Source organism: Aspergillus brunneoviolaceus (genome assembly GCF_003184695.1).
Source record: "Aspergillus brunneoviolaceus CBS 621.78 unplaced genomic scaffold BO95scaffold_32, whole genome shotgun sequence".
NCBI lineage: Eukaryota > Fungi > Ascomycota > Eurotiomycetes > Eurotiales > Aspergillaceae > Aspergillus > Aspergillus brunneoviolaceus.
Genome location: NW_020290762.1, coordinates 1 through 15,108, shown reverse-complemented (window position 1 = coordinate 15,108; position 15,108 = coordinate 1). Strand labels below are relative to the sequence as shown.

The 15,108-nt window shown below is 54.9% G+C and overlaps 8 protein-coding genes across 8 annotated transcripts; 5 read left to right on the top strand and 3 right to left on the bottom strand.

Annotated features, from left to right (window-relative positions):
- The first annotated feature begins 1,631 nt into the window (after positions 1 to 1,631).
- On the top strand, positions 1,632 to 2,214 carry BO95DRAFT_442541 (uncharacterized protein). Its single transcript, XM_025586450.1, has one exon. The coding sequence runs from the start codon at positions 1,687 to 1,689 to the stop codon at positions 1,966 to 1,968; it is 282 nt and encodes a 93-aa protein (XP_025442404.1). The 5' UTR covers positions 1,632 to 1,686; the 3' UTR covers positions 1,969 to 2,214.
- Positions 2,215 to 2,864: 650 nt separating this feature from the next.
- On the top strand, positions 2,865 to 4,535 carry BO95DRAFT_514232 (uncharacterized protein; the record flags this gene model as incomplete). The annotated part of the gene is made up of 4 exons (XM_025591665.1): positions 2,865 to 3,194; positions 3,253 to 3,288; positions 3,359 to 3,427; positions 3,496 to 4,535. 4 exons carry the CDS (start codon positions 2,865 to 2,867, stop codon positions 4,195 to 4,197), a joined length of 1,137 nt encoding a protein of 378 aa, XP_025442403.1. The 3' UTR covers positions 4,198 to 4,535.
- Positions 4,536 to 4,694: 159 nt separating this feature from the next.
- On the top strand, positions 4,695 to 5,827 carry BO95DRAFT_442538 (uncharacterized protein). The gene is made up of 4 exons (XM_025586449.1): positions 4,695 to 5,179; positions 5,301 to 5,360; positions 5,415 to 5,565; positions 5,695 to 5,827. The coding sequence occupies exons 1-4, from the start codon at positions 5,059 to 5,061 to the stop codon at positions 5,810 to 5,812; spliced, it is 450 nt and encodes a 149-aa protein (XP_025442402.1). The 5' UTR covers positions 4,695 to 5,058; the 3' UTR covers positions 5,813 to 5,827.
- Positions 5,828 to 6,047: 220 nt separating this feature from the next.
- BO95DRAFT_388681 (glycosyl hydrolase, family 18) lies at positions 6,048 to 7,814 on the bottom strand. Its single transcript, XM_025583561.1, has 4 exons — positions 7,534 to 7,814; positions 7,188 to 7,480; positions 6,493 to 7,099; positions 6,048 to 6,416 (listed from the first exon to the last, which is right to left on the bottom strand). Exons 1-4 carry the CDS (start codon positions 7,608 to 7,610, stop codon positions 6,104 to 6,106), a joined length of 1,290 nt encoding a protein of 429 aa, XP_025442401.1. The 5' UTR covers positions 7,611 to 7,814; the 3' UTR covers positions 6,048 to 6,103.
- BO95DRAFT_125360 (uncharacterized protein) lies at positions 7,769 to 8,328 on the top strand. Its single transcript, XM_025580471.1, has one exon. It carries the CDS (start codon positions 7,962 to 7,964, stop codon positions 8,259 to 8,261), a length of 300 nt encoding a protein of 99 aa, XP_025442400.1. The 5' UTR covers positions 7,769 to 7,961; the 3' UTR covers positions 8,262 to 8,328.
- On the bottom strand, positions 8,178 to 10,324 carry pigc (phosphatidylinositol N-acetylglucosaminyltransferase; the record flags this gene model as incomplete). Its single annotated transcript, XM_025589718.1, has 3 exons — positions 8,178 to 9,561; positions 9,634 to 9,914; positions 10,257 to 10,324. The coding sequence occupies 3 exons, from the start codon at positions 10,322 to 10,324 to the stop codon at positions 8,396 to 8,398; spliced, it is 1,515 nt and encodes a 504-aa protein (XP_025442399.1). The 3' UTR covers positions 8,178 to 8,395.
- A 586-nt stretch (positions 10,325 to 10,910) lies between these two features.
- On the top strand, positions 10,911 to 13,050 carry BO95DRAFT_442535 (uncharacterized protein). The gene has a single exon (XM_025586448.1). The coding sequence runs from the start codon at positions 11,149 to 11,151 to the stop codon at positions 12,730 to 12,732; it is 1,584 nt and encodes a 527-aa protein (XP_025442398.1). The 5' UTR covers positions 10,911 to 11,148; the 3' UTR covers positions 12,733 to 13,050.
- BO95DRAFT_442532 (pantothenate kinase) lies at positions 12,841 to 15,108 on the bottom strand. The gene is made up of 5 exons (XM_025586447.1): positions 14,881 to 15,108; positions 14,715 to 14,767; positions 14,255 to 14,537; positions 13,662 to 14,172; positions 12,841 to 13,600 (listed from the first exon to the last, which is right to left on the bottom strand). The coding sequence occupies exons 1-5, from the start codon at positions 15,026 to 15,028 to the stop codon at positions 13,285 to 13,287; spliced, it is 1,311 nt and encodes a 436-aa protein (XP_025442397.1). The 5' UTR covers positions 15,029 to 15,108; the 3' UTR covers positions 12,841 to 13,284.

Genomic DNA, 15,108 nt, shown 5'->3' with positions numbered 1-15,108 from the left:
GCAAATGTACATACTTCCTTCATCTACAGAGTACAAAGACTCCCACGTGACCTCTCATACTCCCCCCTTGCAGATGAGCGCCATGATCGTTCACGTTTCCGAGCCTCCTCGATTCTTTCCTTGTAAAGAAAGACTCTTTTTCTATACTCTGATCTCCAGCAGCTTCGGACGTCGACCAACCGGTTGAGGATAAGAAGAGAAGTTGACCACCTGCCCGACATTCCATCCGAGATTAATAGCAAGTATTCGCAGTGAATCATGAGACAGATGAATGCGGAATCAATGTGATTGTCGTAATGAGTATGATGGTTGTCCACTGATAAAATACAAATAAACCTGTGCATTGACAGAGTGGATCAACTTGTGACGGGCTACAACATACAGCCTGCAGCCCATCGATGCGACGCTGCGTGCCACTGCCTCCAATACACAATCTTTTATTGCCCGCATCTTGCATCCGCCGTTTATTATCCTCCTTCTACTTATCTTCGTCCCAACTGAAAGTGTCGACTTCTTCGAGTTCGACATCTGCAGCATCGGAGCAGCAATTCTGGCTCAATACCACTGCACCTGCAGGACATCGAAAGACGAGAAGGGCATGGCCTCTAGGTCCGGAATCGATATCGTCAGCATCAGCCGGAAGAGATGGTCTGCGATGTCTCAAGCCTGTGCAAGATCCCACTTCTGTAAAAGACACCGCCAATGGGACTTTCTAAGCGACCAGTTGGGAAGGATGGAGGCACCGTCAGGTCTACCTTTCCGCACAAAGATCGCATGGGGAGCCACCAGAGCCGGATTGCTAAGGCTGTCTTGTCGTCGAACATCCCAACAGGTTCAAAGCCGGAGCGTGGCGTGTCTCGTAAGTCAATCACAAGGGATCCGGGATTTTCGGGTCGAAGCAACGAAAGCGGACGAGAATATCGGGGTGTGGATTTGTAGTCTTAGTCGCTTGTGCTGATATTGTAGTGTGTCTGTTTCAAGGACTTGAGTCGTGATCGGATGGCGGCGGTGTTTTTGATAGTACAATTCCGATGGAAGTCGAAATATAAAAGTCACATCAAAATCGTATCACCAGCCATTCTAGGACCAAGTACCTGCACCGACGCATGGAAGTCATTTCTGCAAGGAGGGTCACCTGACGAATGAATGGTGACTACCGCTTGGAGCACCACCACAGCCGATCAAGCGCATAGGGGCCGTTAGAGAGTAAACCTTCCGCGACTGACTAGTGTTGCCCTCTCTTACACCTTATCATCTAGAACACAAACGTGCTCACGTCCCCAAGTTGTGATCTTTTCACTTGTGAAACTTCTCGTTCCCCCGATATCAGCCTTAACCACATACCCTCCGATACAGGATCATCCGTCCGCGCATTCGAGTCTCTTCACTCTGATCAGGACGATAGAGACGCGTCAATCCATCGCCCCTAGCCTGATGTCGCATGCTTCGCGTTCTCCACAGAATCCATCGATATGGCCTAGCAATCTGGCTCTCCAACACTGAAAGTGATCCTCCACTGGGGCTGATCGGATACGGCCCTGGTTTCACCTGGGTGACCGATTGTTGACGATCGTGTGGGCATGCTACATGCGGAGTATCTTGGTTATGAAGCCATTATCAACGGCAGTCCTCCCATTTTCCAACCTCTCATTCAGATTGGGATAGTCGACATTAAGTATCAGGAGTATGGAACTCGTTGTGAACGCCACGCATTGCTTGTTTGGATTGAGCGAAGCATATCAGGACGATTTTGCCGCCGGGAACAATGGACACTCTGCGTCAGACGAGCCAAAGCTGGAATACGAACAGATAATCGTTGTTGACAGTACCGATGGTCTGGGACCCAATTCATCGAGTGCTGCTGTGGACTCAAGGTTGATCTTCGATGCTTGGGAGACGTTCGTTCCAGACGGCGACTCCCTCTCCTTCAGATGGTCTCAATGGATCGAGCCGTCGACGAACCATTGAACGATAGAAGAGAATGTGGTCCAGTGGGGCTTCAACACGGAGTCCGGGAAACAAAGTTGTGTCTCTTTGGTCTCTCTCTCTCGTCTTCGACCGCGAAGGGAGGGCGGTTGTAAGTGATAAGGATGGTAGCCAGACCCTGCATCTGACTCTGCAGGTGGCTGATCCGGAGACTCCACCGCTAACGAGCTATACAGCGATTCAGGTCTGCATCTAAGGGCATAGCTACATGAAATGATGGGTTCCGAGAAAAGATTTAAAGATCGATCTGAATAAGTCGAGACCCCAGTGCTTTAAGTTAACGTTATGTTTAATTGCACCTGTGGTCCGGCCGGAGCCAAGAAAGCTATTGATTGCCTGCTGGTTGGGATGGCTGTCCGTGCCAAAGCCCTAACCAATGGCAACGCCGGCAGATGATTACGAACACGAGGTATTGTACTGCCAACAAGCAGCCAAAAGCCAAAAGACGAAGAACATGGGAAATGAAGACAGAGCCCGATGTGAGAAATCCTTCCGAATGCAGGGAGGAGAAGCCCCTCATCTCGATTTCCCCCTCTCAACTCTCGGTCGTCTTTTGAGTTTGTACCATTATCCTCTCGGTCGGAGACGATGTCATCATTCCTTTGTCTCTGAGTGCTTCAGATTCAGATGCGAATCCCTGTTTCTTTATTCAATCTCGAGTGTTAAACTCGCGGCCTCGCCAGCCGAAGGCTTTGTGCGACCTACACAGCCAGATTTGACGACCTGCTCAGCCTTGTCTCACGGAATAAGAGGAAAATTGTTCTGTCTCTTCAGCCCCCTTTGTCTGCTGACCCCTCGCCACGACTTTCACAACTTACGCTGCTACTACATCTTGACTTTCCTTCTTGTTCTCGTCGTTAACTGCAAGCACCATCAAGATGTCCTATTACGGGGACACATCGTCGATAACTTCGGCGGCGACGACTACGGCGACGACATCGACGGCAAGCCGCTCCTCCACCTCGTCAGCAACAACGGGCGTGGCGACACACACGGTCGAAGTTGGCTCCAAGACCTCTCCCCATGGGTATTCTCCGCATAACATCACTGCCAAAGTTGGCGACGTGATTGTGTTCGAATTCTATCCCCGGAACCATTCAGTCGTGAAAGCCGACTACCTAGCGCCGTGTGTGCCTGCTAGCAAGTCCGTCTTCTACTCGGGAATCTTCAACAGTTTCAATGAAGATGATGGCGATTTGGTCGGACCGGTACTGCCTCTGATGTACTCTTGTCGAAAGTTGTGACCTGACAATCATTTTGTGTTAGCCACCTACATGGTCCCTCGTTGTGAACGACACCGAGGTATGTTCTTGCCGCCCTCTAGCAAGACACAAGCGACCTATATGCGACAGCAAACTGATCCAAGGCACAGCCAACCTTCTTCTACTGCACAGCCATAGATTCCTGCCTTGTCAATGGCATGGTAGGCGTCATCAATCCTGTACGTCTCTCTTTCAGCCCTCTTGTCTATCTGACCACGTCAAACTGACCCCACTCCACCTCTCTCAGAACGAAACGATGACCTGGGAAGCGCAATACGAGAAAGCAAAAACTTACCCTTACATGCTCGTCCCTGGCCAGTCCATGCCGGCCGAAGGCTCCATTCCCACCTCCAACAGCACCGCCAGCTCCAGTCCATCTGCCTCCTCGTCGTCCGGATCCGGCGGCCTCAGCGGCGGCGCCATAGCAGGTATCGTCGTGGGCTCCGTCGCCTTCGTCGGCATCTTGGGCGCATTATTCTTCCTTCTGGGACGGAACAGGGTGTATCAGAAGTGGATGTCCTCACAGGACGGTCGCACGGAGCGGACGGCGAAGTGGGCGGCGATGTTGAGCCCCGGTCATGGTGGCGGGGACCAGGCGCAGAGCCAGGGACATGGACGGGGAAAGAGTGACTACGACGCGGGCGTCGCCGGGCTAGGGGTTGGCATGATGCAGACGGCTCCCGGACAGCCTCTCCAGCAGCAACAGCAGATGCAACAGCCCTACGGGGACTACGGCAACGCGCAGTCTCCCGGAACGGCGGTGTATGCGACCAGTCCGGATCTGTCGGGGTCACCGCCGCCCCAGAGTCAGGGGGGCCATTGGAGTTGGGATGCGCAGCAACAACAGCAGGTGTACCAGGAGCAGGCACACGGGCACCAGCCTGGGCAGGTTTATTATGAAGCGATGGCGAGAGGGCCGTCGGAGTTGGAGGCTACGAGTAGGAAATGAGCGAGTGGTGTGAATGAACCGGACTACGTGAGCGAGGTGTGAGCAGAATGTTCTCGACGTTGCATGATGTTGTGTTGTGTCTATACCCTTCTTGATCCAAACTGTCTGTGCAAGTTTCGGTCTGTCTCTTTGATTTTACCTTCCTTCTTTGTCACTTTTTTGGGAGTTATGAAGTATATAATATCAATATGTCAACGACATGAGCTGTGGGTTGTATGCAAACGGAGGCAACATGTCTCCCATCCACAACAGTTGGTCAAGCCACAGCCAGCAGGGCAGGAGATCTGTACTAGGTAGGCTGCAGTCTATCCACGGTGAAACCAACCTATATTCCAGCGAACTATACCTTATTATTCCCTCACTCAATCATCATCTCCTGATCCCGCGCCGATCCCGCCGAGTGGAGACGAAGTGGGTAATCCCAAACGACGGCGTTGTAACAAGCTTAAATTACCCAAAATCTGCCCCAGTCCAAAGAGCTTCTAGACTGGTCCGCCTGATGATTCCTGCCGTCTGCATCTTCCATCCTCCGTCTTCCGTCTCCTTCTGACACACACGACCCCGTCTTTCAGATGAGTCCACAATCCTAGAATCCAGAATCCCGACCATGGAGACTGATCCACATGCACCCCTGGGTTTCGGTTTCGCTTCGACTCAGGACACGTACATCCCGGGGCCAGGCAGTGTCAGATAGAGAGGTAGGTGACCGATCGAATTGTACTGGAGTGGTAGTTTCTGCGGAGAAGCTGGCATCTATATAAAGGTCTACACCTCCCGCCCAACTTTTCTTTTGTTCTCAACAGCACCAGCACCAGCACCAGCACCAGCAACCTGCCATCTGTCAGTATCAAATTGCCAAAAATGGTCTCCACCAACTCCCTCCTCTACGTCGTCCTCAGCGCCGCCTCCCTGGCCGCCGCGACCCTCGACCCGGCCTCCACCAACACCAAGGGCAAATGTCCCGGCACTTACAACTGCTCTGGTAAAGCCTACCTCCTGTCTCGCCTAAACCTAAACCCACCCCGCGGCCCTCAAGCTCAACCCGCCCACCCCCACGAACTTACCCAGCATGCTAACACAAGAACGCGGCACAAAAACAACAGCCAGCAAAGTCTCCACCGCCATCCAAGCCGCCGAGTGCTCGCACAACACCCGCACCTCAGGTACGTCCTGTCCCCCCTGCCTTATAGAAAAAGGAAACTGACACCCCGAACAAGGCACCCAAACCTTCGCCGTCTTCGTGACGGACCACGAGTACGACTCCTCGCACGGCGCCCCCTACGGCACCTGCAGCGCGTACACGTGCACGGCGCCCACGGACGCCGAGATGACCGACTCCGACTCGGATTGCTGGACGTTCTTCTGGAAGTTAGTTGTCCCTTCCCTTTTTTTTCTGTTCTATATTCCCTGGAACCCTGAGCCTGAACCTGAACCTGGGGGGTTGTTGGGGATTGTCTTGGGTGAGGATGCGGGCTGACATAGGCGGCGATATTGCAGCGATAATGGCGAGTCCTCGGGGGTCGGAACGGGGTGCATCAAGAGCCCGACTGATGGGACTTGCGGGTGTGAGGACTCGGATGGCACGTTTGTTTATGGGTCGGACAGCTGCACTTAGAGAGATTGGGTCTGGATATGTGGGTGGGGATGGGGTGTGAGTTGGGGCGAGTTGATCTCGCTTTTGTGGGAAGGGGGGGGGATAGATTGGGTAGTGTACTGTATAACAAGCTGGAGTATTGTTTGCAAGTTTTCTTGGGGTTGGGTAAATGATCTCTCTCATTCTTTATCATTGCGTGCCCTCGCTGCACATGAACTAGATAAATTCTGCGACGTGCAACTGGGTACTTCTTATACAACATACACATAGACATACATGTAGACGAACAACTGGGGTAAAGGATGGTTACAGCTACCGCGTGCTCGCCCCCTTCTGCATGGCAGACAGATGCTCCCACGACAGGGTATCCTCGCCCAGACTCCAGGCCATGATGCCGCCGACCTGCTCGGCGTCGACGATGTCCGTGAACTTGCGGCCGATCAGGTCGCCCGTGTCCCAGCTCCAGAAGATGTTGACGCTGTCGTCGAAGTAGTACTGGCCGCCCATGGTGGCGTCGGTGGTGCCCTCGCTCAGGGCGCGGCGCCACGAGTCCGTGATCGAGATGCCCTTGCAGGTGCCGTAGTCAGAGAGGCAGCCCGCCTGGCAGAAGTCGTCGGTTGTACCGCTTTGCTGTCTGTCAGTTCACATCCAGAGGGAGATAGATCATGATGCATCTGATGAATTCACAAGGGGGCACGTACCAATTCCCGTACTGGCTGCAGCACTGTCCAGAAGGACACTTGGTGCCCTTGTCGAAGCCACACGTGCCATCGGTGGACGTCTTCAGATTACCCGGGGCGGCGCTCATGGTGCTCTTCTCGAAGGTCAGGGCGCCGGACTTGCCGTTGTCCGAGCCGTCGGCGTTCTCCATGACGGCCGCCTTGCAGCCGATGGGGTTGGTCTTGCAGTCCGCGGTGGGGTCCGTGGTGAACCACTTGGCGTAGAAGGCGAAGCCCAGGTTCATCTTGCTGCTCTCGAGGCCGATGGCCGCGTACGCCTTCAGCGTGGTGTGCGAGTCCACCACCGAGGTGTGGTGCATGGTCACGTTGTTGCGGCGGTTCATCAGGTCGTAGCTCATGATGTTGACCATGTCGACCGACGGCCAGATCTTGGGCCCGTTGGCCGGCGTGAACGCGATGAAGTCCTCTAGCTTGCCCGGCACGGCGATCGACAGCAGCTTGTTGGGCCCGATCGCGTCGCGGATCGCCTTCAGGAAGAGCGGGTAGTTGTCGATCTCCGGCACTTTGGCCGAGTTGGGTGTTTGGCGGTAGTCCTGGCCGTTGCCGCCAGGGTATTCCCAGTCGATGTCTGTGGATGGGGTTTCATCACGGGTTAGGGCTGTGTATTGTAGAAGATTGGAAGAGGGAAGAGGGAAGAGGGAAGAGGGACGATTTACCAACGCCGTCCAGGCCCAAGTTGTTGATCATGGTGGCAACGTTCTTCGCATAGCGGGTGCGAGAAGCCTCGTCCTTGGATCCCTGCGAGAATCCAGACGTGTCACCCCATCCGCCGATGGCAATCATGACCTTGGTGTCAGGGCCGAAGCGGTTGCGCATCGTCGACACGGACTCGAACGGGGTGAACTGTGGGGGCGAGTCGGAGTTGAACAGGGTCGAGGGCGCGAACGCCATGATCGCGTGCGTGACACCCTGGGTCTTGTCCTTACCTGGCAGGTTGGCCGTGTGGTATCTACTCGATTTTCAGTACGTGATGAGGCAAAGATAGCAGGCGGGCGGACTCACTGGTCAATATACATTGCCATCCGCAAGGCTGTCGCGCACTGAAGGCCCATCAGGGCCAGTGCGAGTCGTTTGAGCATGATCGTGAGTTCGTTCGTGTCCTGTCTCGTCGGGTTGTATGGGCGGTGGTGGTCGATAGGTGGTGGGTGTGCGCCCTGGACTGAATCAGGTGAACAGCGCGCGCAAAGTGACTGTCACCTGCTTTTTGGCGTCGCCAAGTGGACCAGCAGGAGTAATAAACTGACAGCCTGGCGAGGATCCAGAAATAAACACACGGAGACAGGCCTCCATTCCGACTCGGGCATTTTGCTGCCTCCTGCCTAGACCTGGGGTTGTCGCCCAGTCATGGGCATGCATTTGAAGAATTTCCCGAGTCCACAGCAGACCTCCAATGACGGGTTGAATGAGATGATTAAAGTGTGCCATGGTAGATGCGGTATGGAGGTTGCTCCATGCCTGCACCTTGGATGGGATATGGGATTCTTCTTTGCGTCACGGCCGGAATTGCTGCGGTGTTGATTGCTGGCAGCTCCAGTTGGCCAGCATTCCCGCCGACATTCCGCAAAACAAGCATGCCTCAACCGCCTCCCGGCACTGCACTTTGTTCAGTTCTGAAACAATTACACAAGTTAGGGATACAGGAGGCTATTGAAGCCAATTTCATTGTCTTTCCTTGGCGATGTACAGCAGACTCAGGTCAGATCTTACACGGGGGGAAGCCAAGATGTTAATTTCACGGTTCAAATCCATGTTCATATGAAAAACGCTAGATCCAAAGTCTTAATACTGTATGGGTATCTTGTAAAAGTATTTCTGAAGCTGAAGATCGTCCACACGACGGGCTACTGGGCTGCGCTGCAAGTCCTTAATCCCAGTGTCGCCGGATAATCGGTCGGGCTGGATCCCACGGCCCAGTCACCACATTCTTATACTTCTGGAGACTGATCAGCCACCAGCTACATCCTCCCATAGTCAGCGCCGTCAGGATGCTCCCTAAAATGGATCCGACCACAAACGCCGCCCATCCGCCACGCAGGGTGATGCCCACGGCACCGCCAGCGACGAGCACCAACGCCAGCGTCAGCAGAACATGGCCAGTCCAGGACACATGACGCAGCTGCCGTCGGAAAATGGGAAACAACCCAAAGACCTCCATTGAGAAGAGCATCAGGCTAAACACGTGGGTGGTGGATGGCAGTCGAGACGCTAATACGGTGGAAGCCATCACTGCGGCATTGGTAGACAGGGAAGCCGGGAATTTGGTGGCGCCTGCGCCCTCCCCGCTTCCGTAGTCAAAGGAGAAGATGTTCATGATCAGCAGCCAGCAGCTCATGGCCCAGATCGAATCGCTGGCGGTCGATTTGGTAAGCGACTTTAAGATGGGACTCAGCGCGAGCAACGAGAAGTAGATCAGGAAAGCCGACTTGACGGTAGAAAGCCGTTGGCGGTTCCTCGAGGAGAACATCGGCGACATGTCCGCCTCGGACGACAGGCCACCCAGTGGACCACTCACCGGGCCAGACAGGGGAGACACTGGTTCCTGTCCGCTGCCATCGACATCCCCACCGCTTCCCATGCTCTGTCGGTGGGCGGGCTCACTGGATTCATTCTGTGCCAGGGACAATCCCAGCCCATGGACCTGGTTCTCCTTCTGGCCGCAGGGACGCGAACTAGCGGTACTGGACGACGGGTTGACGGAGCTAGTCATGGAACTCGAACTCGATCCGTCATCCCCTTCTAATGATGCTCGCTCAGCGACCTGCACACTCTCCACATGTTCCCGCAGAATCCAAGAATCCCAGAAGATCCAACCCAAGGCGGTCCCGACACTGCCCCAGCACACCACCGAGACAGGGCTCACGCGGCCCTGCACAATGCCAACGAAACAGCATACGAAGATCGCGACCGAGCATACATGTTGTACGATAACGGTGGAGTCGGCCACGAGAGGCCAGAAATCGTAGGGGCGTACGCGAGGATTGCGCTGCAGATGGTCCAGGAAGGTCTCTGTATCCGTGTAGTTGTCGGGATCTGAATGTCTCGATTAGTGCCTTACACCAAGACCCGAAAGACCTCATAGGTCATCTCGCGATTCAATCTTACAGGACTGTTTCACCCAGAGTAGCTTTTTCCAGGCGCCCTTTCGTCTCCTCCGGCGGCTGGTCCCCCGCAGCTTTTGTACCTCCTTTCGCCCACCACCACCGGCTCCTGGCACGGCCGGCGGCGATCGCAACGCCGCCACAGCGTTGGGGTTCAACACGCGCATGGAACTGTCAAAGTGGGCCGAGGTAGGCCGCGCGCGCGGCAGCGAAGAGGTGTAGTATGCATCTTCAGGGGCGAGGCGGGTGGGATCCGGGAGGGCTCGTTGCTCTTTCAGGCCGACGCTGCGGTTCGGATGGGTTTCGACGGGCACCGGGGGCGGAACGGGAGGAGGCGAATCGGACAGCGAAGGCATCGAGCAGGACCCGGACTCATGCTTGGAGCATGGTGTGATACGATCGAGATGAGGAAGAGTTGGAGTTAGAATCACCTGAGCTGGAATTCCCCCCCGTCGGTGACGCGAATCGCCAGATCCGGCACGGCGCCCACGTGGGATTAGTCACCCATTCACCATGCTTGACTATGTACTGTACAACTAAGGCAGTATCCAGCTATCCAAATGCGGTTCATGAAGGATAAGGATCACTCAGTACTGGTGAGCAATGGCAGTCTCACCAAAGGCTTACACACGGCCATACATATGAGTGCCTTGTCCCTGCATAGTTGTCACTGTACTGATCAGGTCTGAGTCCATGTCTGTAAACAGCGAGTTTACTGTACAATATACATCATTTTCTACTGGCTCCGTGTCCTGCTCACCAATTATAATAAACGCGCCACCGATAAATCAAAGCCTGGTTCGCGAACTTTGGATGTGCTATACAAGCCTAGGTGCTTGTCGAGTGCACTTTGTTGATCTATGCTATGAGTGTCAAAGGCATTGCTCTTGGGGTATAGTGTGGGAGCCTAGCGCACCTCTTCCTGTCAAATCACTCGCTACACTGTGATCTACATCAGGAGTATAGAAGAGGGTCCGATTATGCCAATGTCAGAATACTCATTCACTGCCTTCGACCACCTTATAAATATCTAGTCACATGCTAAATCTACCTTGGTATCTCCCAACATATCCAATTCCAGTACCTTATCTGCAGGTGGTTCCTCCGCGGGGGTTGCCCATTAAGATAAGAATCCAATGAAAAGCAAACGCAAAACGCGCTACAGTACATGTAGTTACATGTCACCCAACGCGTGATTGCGCACTCTTTGTTTGACCAGTCAATGCCCATCCAATCCACACCAAGGCACTTTCTCCTACTCTCTCACAATTTTCTGTGCCTGTGAAAATAAGAAAATCAATCCCACCCACCGAGGCATCGAAGCCAGCCAGCTTTGTGATTCGATTCCTGTTACGCGAGTACTCTAACTACCAGCGGTGAACAAACAAATATGTCGAACTCCCAGTGGTCAGCGGCAGTTCCACCTCATTTTTCGATTGCATTCTCCTTTTTATGAGGAGGTTACTTTTCTTTTTTGGAGCTTTGGAAAGGGAAATCAACGTCGAGCTAACCGAGTTTCATGTGCTCCCCAATCTCCAGGAGGTCGACCGTTCTCTACCCCAACATCCTCAACTCCCGATCCAACTCCTACGAGGTCGAGGAGTCCGATGCGAAAGGACCGGCTACCCTCAACGAGCAGCACAGCCGCCGGTCCGCCTCGTCCACGCCGCCGTCATCCTACGACTCCGGGCCCGACATCCCGTTCCACGCTGCTACTACATCTACTCCCACTGTCACCGTCACTCGTCATAGCCATAGCCCCGTGACGGCAGCGGCTTACAACAACAACAACAACAACAACAAACCCACCACGGACCCTCCCAACAACGACAACACCGACACCGACACCGACACCGACATCCCCAACCCATTCTTCATCAGCTCCAAGCCCATCAAGGGCCCCCCGATCCCGTTCCCCCGGTACCTGCAAGCGGAGATCGCCAAATGGCACGAAGCCACCCGGGGCCAGCGGCGGAAGAAGCGCCCGCCGTTCTCCTACCGGGGCGAAGGGGTGATCCGGGAGTACAAGGTCTTCGACCGCACCGGCCAAGAGCTGCAGCTCTGCCAGTATCCCCTGAAGAGTCCGCGGACCAACGTGCTGGTGGCGTATGAGGCGACGGCGGCGGCGGCGGCGGCGGGGGCAGGCCCCCCGCGGACGGGTTCAGGTTCCGAGGCATCTTCCGCGTCCGCATCCGCATCCGCACCACCAGGAGGGAAGATCGTGGTCTGCAGCCTGCCCCACTCGAGCCCGTTCGGTACTTTTCTGAGACAATGGACGCCCGCCGAGCAAGATCCCCCGCCGCCGTCGTGCGCGGTGCGCGTCTGGCGGATGAGGCCTGGGCAGGAGATCGTCTATGACCCGGCCGCGTGGGAGTTCATCGATGGCCGGAGGGAGAGGGAGCAGCAGCAGCAACAGCAGGGAGGAGGAGGAGGAGGAGGAGGAGGAGGAGGAATGGCCACAGCTGATGTTCGCCCACGGCCGCAAGAGAGGAGAGCTAGTGAAAGGGGCGTGCCTGCCAGGTCGGCGAGATCGAAGTCTGCGCAGCAGCAGCAGCAGCAGAAAGTGGTCGCGAGCGCAACTCGTGTGGCCAGTATATCCTCAGACAGAGATTCCTCCCCTCTGTCCGAGGTGGTCGACGACACGGACGAGGAGTCATCCTCGGTGAGTGAGCCTATCCAGCAGACCAGAAGAAACCCAAAAAGACAGCAACAGCCTGCCCCAACGTCGCCATCGTCGTCGTCGCCGCCGGTCCCGAAACGGCGCAAGACGAACCATGCGGACCCGCTGTCCTTGCGCAAGGTGACCGGCGGCCTGGTGTTTGTGCTGTGCTCGGAGGACAAGCCCAAACGGTTCGTCTTTGTGGCCACATGCAACACGGTGGATGATCTCTTCGCGCAGGCCCTCGACTTCTTTCGCCTACACTACAAGCTCACGGAGCTCAAATATCTGTGTTGCGAGACGGAGGCGCACGGCGAGGTGTGGCTTCCGCGGGGTGGTCATGATGAGTTTGATTATATGATCTGGGTGGCCTTGGATAGCTTGAAAGGGAAGGAAAATGTTCCAGCTGTGGAGATCAAAGTCAGACCGGTCATTGTACCTTGATGCCGCGGTTGGGGGGCAGAAATAGCGCGGCTCTTGCTGGGTGCTCATTGCCGGCGCTTTCTTGAATATATCTTAGTAACACCCGTACGGACGCTTGAAAAGTAGACGGGTCAATCCGGGATCTACCCGGTTTCCAATGTACGCTTGTATCTATGTAGTGGTACAGGACAACTGGCCGACTCCGAGAGACATGACCGAGAGGAGAAACCGCCCGAAAAGGAATAATAATTCTTGACATGCAGTGGATGCCTGGCAAGAAGAATCCAAAAAAGAAAGTGCATAACAGTCTAACCACATGCACTCAGCAAGCACAATCTGAGTCTAATGCCTTGTTCCATGATTTGGAGGAAGTCATCGAACATTTCCAGGTGGTCGGAGATTATACGGAGCATTATGATATAAAAAACAGTATAAAATGCAGTAGTACAATGTGTGTCATGACAATCGACGGGTATCAAAACGCTCAAAATGAGGAGGAGGAGGTGAGGAGGGGAGGGGCCGGACACATCTTTGTCCAGCATGCATGCTGTTTGTCCGGAAGGGTCATCCTATTCAGGATGCGTTCGGTTGACTAGTAGCTTGGTGCTTGGCTTCCAAGGCCGCCTTGAGCTCCTGCAGGGACGCCTCGTCGATGCTGTTCCTGCGTCCCCAATTGGCAGGCTGTCTCCGCAGGAACGCGCCCACGGAGCCGATGTAGCCCTCGTGACGCAGGAAGTACGCTTGCTTCTCGCCCTTGGACCAGAACTTGATGGCGTACGAGAGCGTGTTCATGGTCTGGCGGTGTCCGCGGATGAAGGAGCCGCCGAAGTAGATGTGCTTGACCTGATGCTTCTCGGACTGCAGGTAGGCGATCTGGCCGATGTTGTTACTGTGACCTGTTAGACTGGTTTCCTTTTGCTGCAAACTGAGTGTTGAGGATCACGACGCACCTGATGGCATAGAGTAGACTCCTGCTCATATCCTCGGGCTTGAACTTCGGATCGCCATTCATTGAATCAAGCTCCCCCTCCTCGGGCGACGACTCTGCCCCGTCTGCTGTCTGCTGCCCGGCTTGATTCTTGAGGCGGAACACCTTGCCGAAGGTGCTTGCAATGGCCGTGTTCTTGAGTCCGATCTTGCTGTAGTCCATGCCGTAGATATCCCCCACCAGCATGTCCACCCCGCTGTTGTCACCCCGATCCGCCATGGCGAGCATATCGTCGAAAGTGCGGGCCCCCGTCAGCAGCGACATGAGACCCCAGAAGGTCCCACCCCCCAAATGTGTACCCCCTACACGTTGGAACTGCTTGGGGCCGGACACTTTGATCATGGACACGCCGGAGCCGATGTTGACTAAGAGGTACGGGTAAACATCCGGTCGGGCCTCGGCAAATTGCATGGGTTCGGTTTCGCTGTAGGTGAACACCTCGTTGGGGATCTCCGTGATAAAAAAGTCCAGGCCTGTTGGTAAACAGGTGCGAGTCAGAGATGCGTTCTCGTCCCAACATGTTAACTAACGAAAGGGTAATATAGACTTGCGTACCAGTGATGAGACATTCCATCTCATCCTCCCGAATGATGTCGACGTTGAGGGACTCCTTGAGCTTGTCATAGTACAGGTAAGCCCCGCCTCCCGTCGCCATGACACATAGCTCCGCCCCCGACGAGCCCTTCAGCTTCTCGTGTTCAGCCTTCAATTCTTTGATGAAGTCGATGCAGAGGTCGATGCGGGAGGTTTCGAAGTTGATGAAGTTGAGTCGCCCGCCATTGTCGGCAGAGTCGATCTCCCGAGTGAAGTAAACGAGCTTTGCCAACGAGCCGCCGATCTAAGAAAAAAGAAACCATATGGCTCGAGTTAGTTTTCTGATCAAAGTGGTGGTGGAGAGGCTGGAGGTGCTAGTGCGATGAACGTTGAGGATTGCGGGGAGCTTGCTGCGATTGTGTGCGGGGAACCGCGGAGTGTCCGGATGGAAAGTGTCAGGTCAGGGAGAAAGTTAACTCACGTCAACAGCTACATGACTAATTTCCTTGTGATTCGGAAGCCGAATGTCATGACCTGAGCCAGAATTATAAGCAAAAGTGAATTTCGGTGGGTTAACTGGTGGGACGTGCCGGCACGAAACGAAAAAGGCGTGCTTCTCGCCAGGGGGGGGGGGGGGGGTTGCTCACCTTCATAAGAAACCCCGTCGGTCCTCACCGGACTTTTGGACCTCGGATCATCGTCCACAATGAAAGCACCCTTCACATTGATCTTGACGGTCCCCGGATTGGCCAGTTCCAGCCGAGCGCTCGCCCGATTAGAAGTAGATGTGGCCATGACGACTCAATGGCACGGAGCAAGTATCATGAGATTGAGGAGAATCGGAGCGATGACAAAGAAGGGGGGAGAGGGGGGGG

Excerpts from the sequence above, each read along its gene's own strand:
- BO95DRAFT_442535 (XM_025586448.1), top strand. The coding sequence starts at position 11,149 with ATGTGCTCCCCAATCTCCAGGAGGTCGACCGTTCTCTACCCCAACATC.
- BO95DRAFT_442532 (XM_025586447.1), bottom strand. The coding sequence starts at position 15,028 with ATGGCCACATCTACTTCTAATCGGGCGAGCGCTCGGCTGGAACTGGCC. Across the intron at positions 14,538-14,714 it reads TTAGTCATGTAGCTGTTGAC|ATCGGCGGCTCGTTGGCAAA; the intron begins GTGAGTTAACTT and ends CTTTTTTCTTAG. Across the intron at positions 14,173-14,254 it reads GATGGAATGTCTCATCACTG|GCCTGGACTTTTTTATCACG; the intron begins GTACGCAAGTCT and ends GTTTACCAACAG.
- BO95DRAFT_125360 (XM_025580471.1), top strand. The coding sequence starts at position 7,962 with ATGCGGTATGGAGGTTGCTCCATGCCTGCACCTTGGATGGGATATGGG.
- BO95DRAFT_442541 (XM_025586450.1), top strand. The coding sequence starts at position 1,687 with ATGGAACTCGTTGTGAACGCCACGCATTGCTTGTTTGGATTGAGCGAA.
- BO95DRAFT_442538 (XM_025586449.1), top strand. The coding sequence starts at position 5,059 with ATGGTCTCCACCAACTCCCTCCTCTACGTCGTCCTCAGCGCCGCCTCC. Across the intron at positions 5,361-5,414 it reads GCACAACACCCGCACCTCAG|GCACCCAAACCTTCGCCGTC; the intron begins GTACGTCCTGTC and ends ACCCCGAACAAG. Across the intron at positions 5,566-5,694 it reads TGCTGGACGTTCTTCTGGAA|CGATAATGGCGAGTCCTCGG; the intron begins GTTAGTTGTCCC and ends GCGATATTGCAG.
- BO95DRAFT_388681 (XM_025583561.1), bottom strand. The coding sequence starts at position 7,610 with ATGCTCAAACGACTCGCACTGGCCCTGATGGGCCTTCAGTGCGCGACA. Across the intron at positions 7,481-7,533 it reads ATGGCAATGTATATTGACCA|ATACCACACGGCCAACCTGC; the intron begins GTGAGTCCGCCC and ends AAAATCGAGTAG. Across the intron at positions 7,100-7,187 it reads CTTGGGCCTGGACGGCGTTG|ACATCGACTGGGAATACCCT; the intron begins GTAAATCGTCCC and ends CCCCATCCACAG.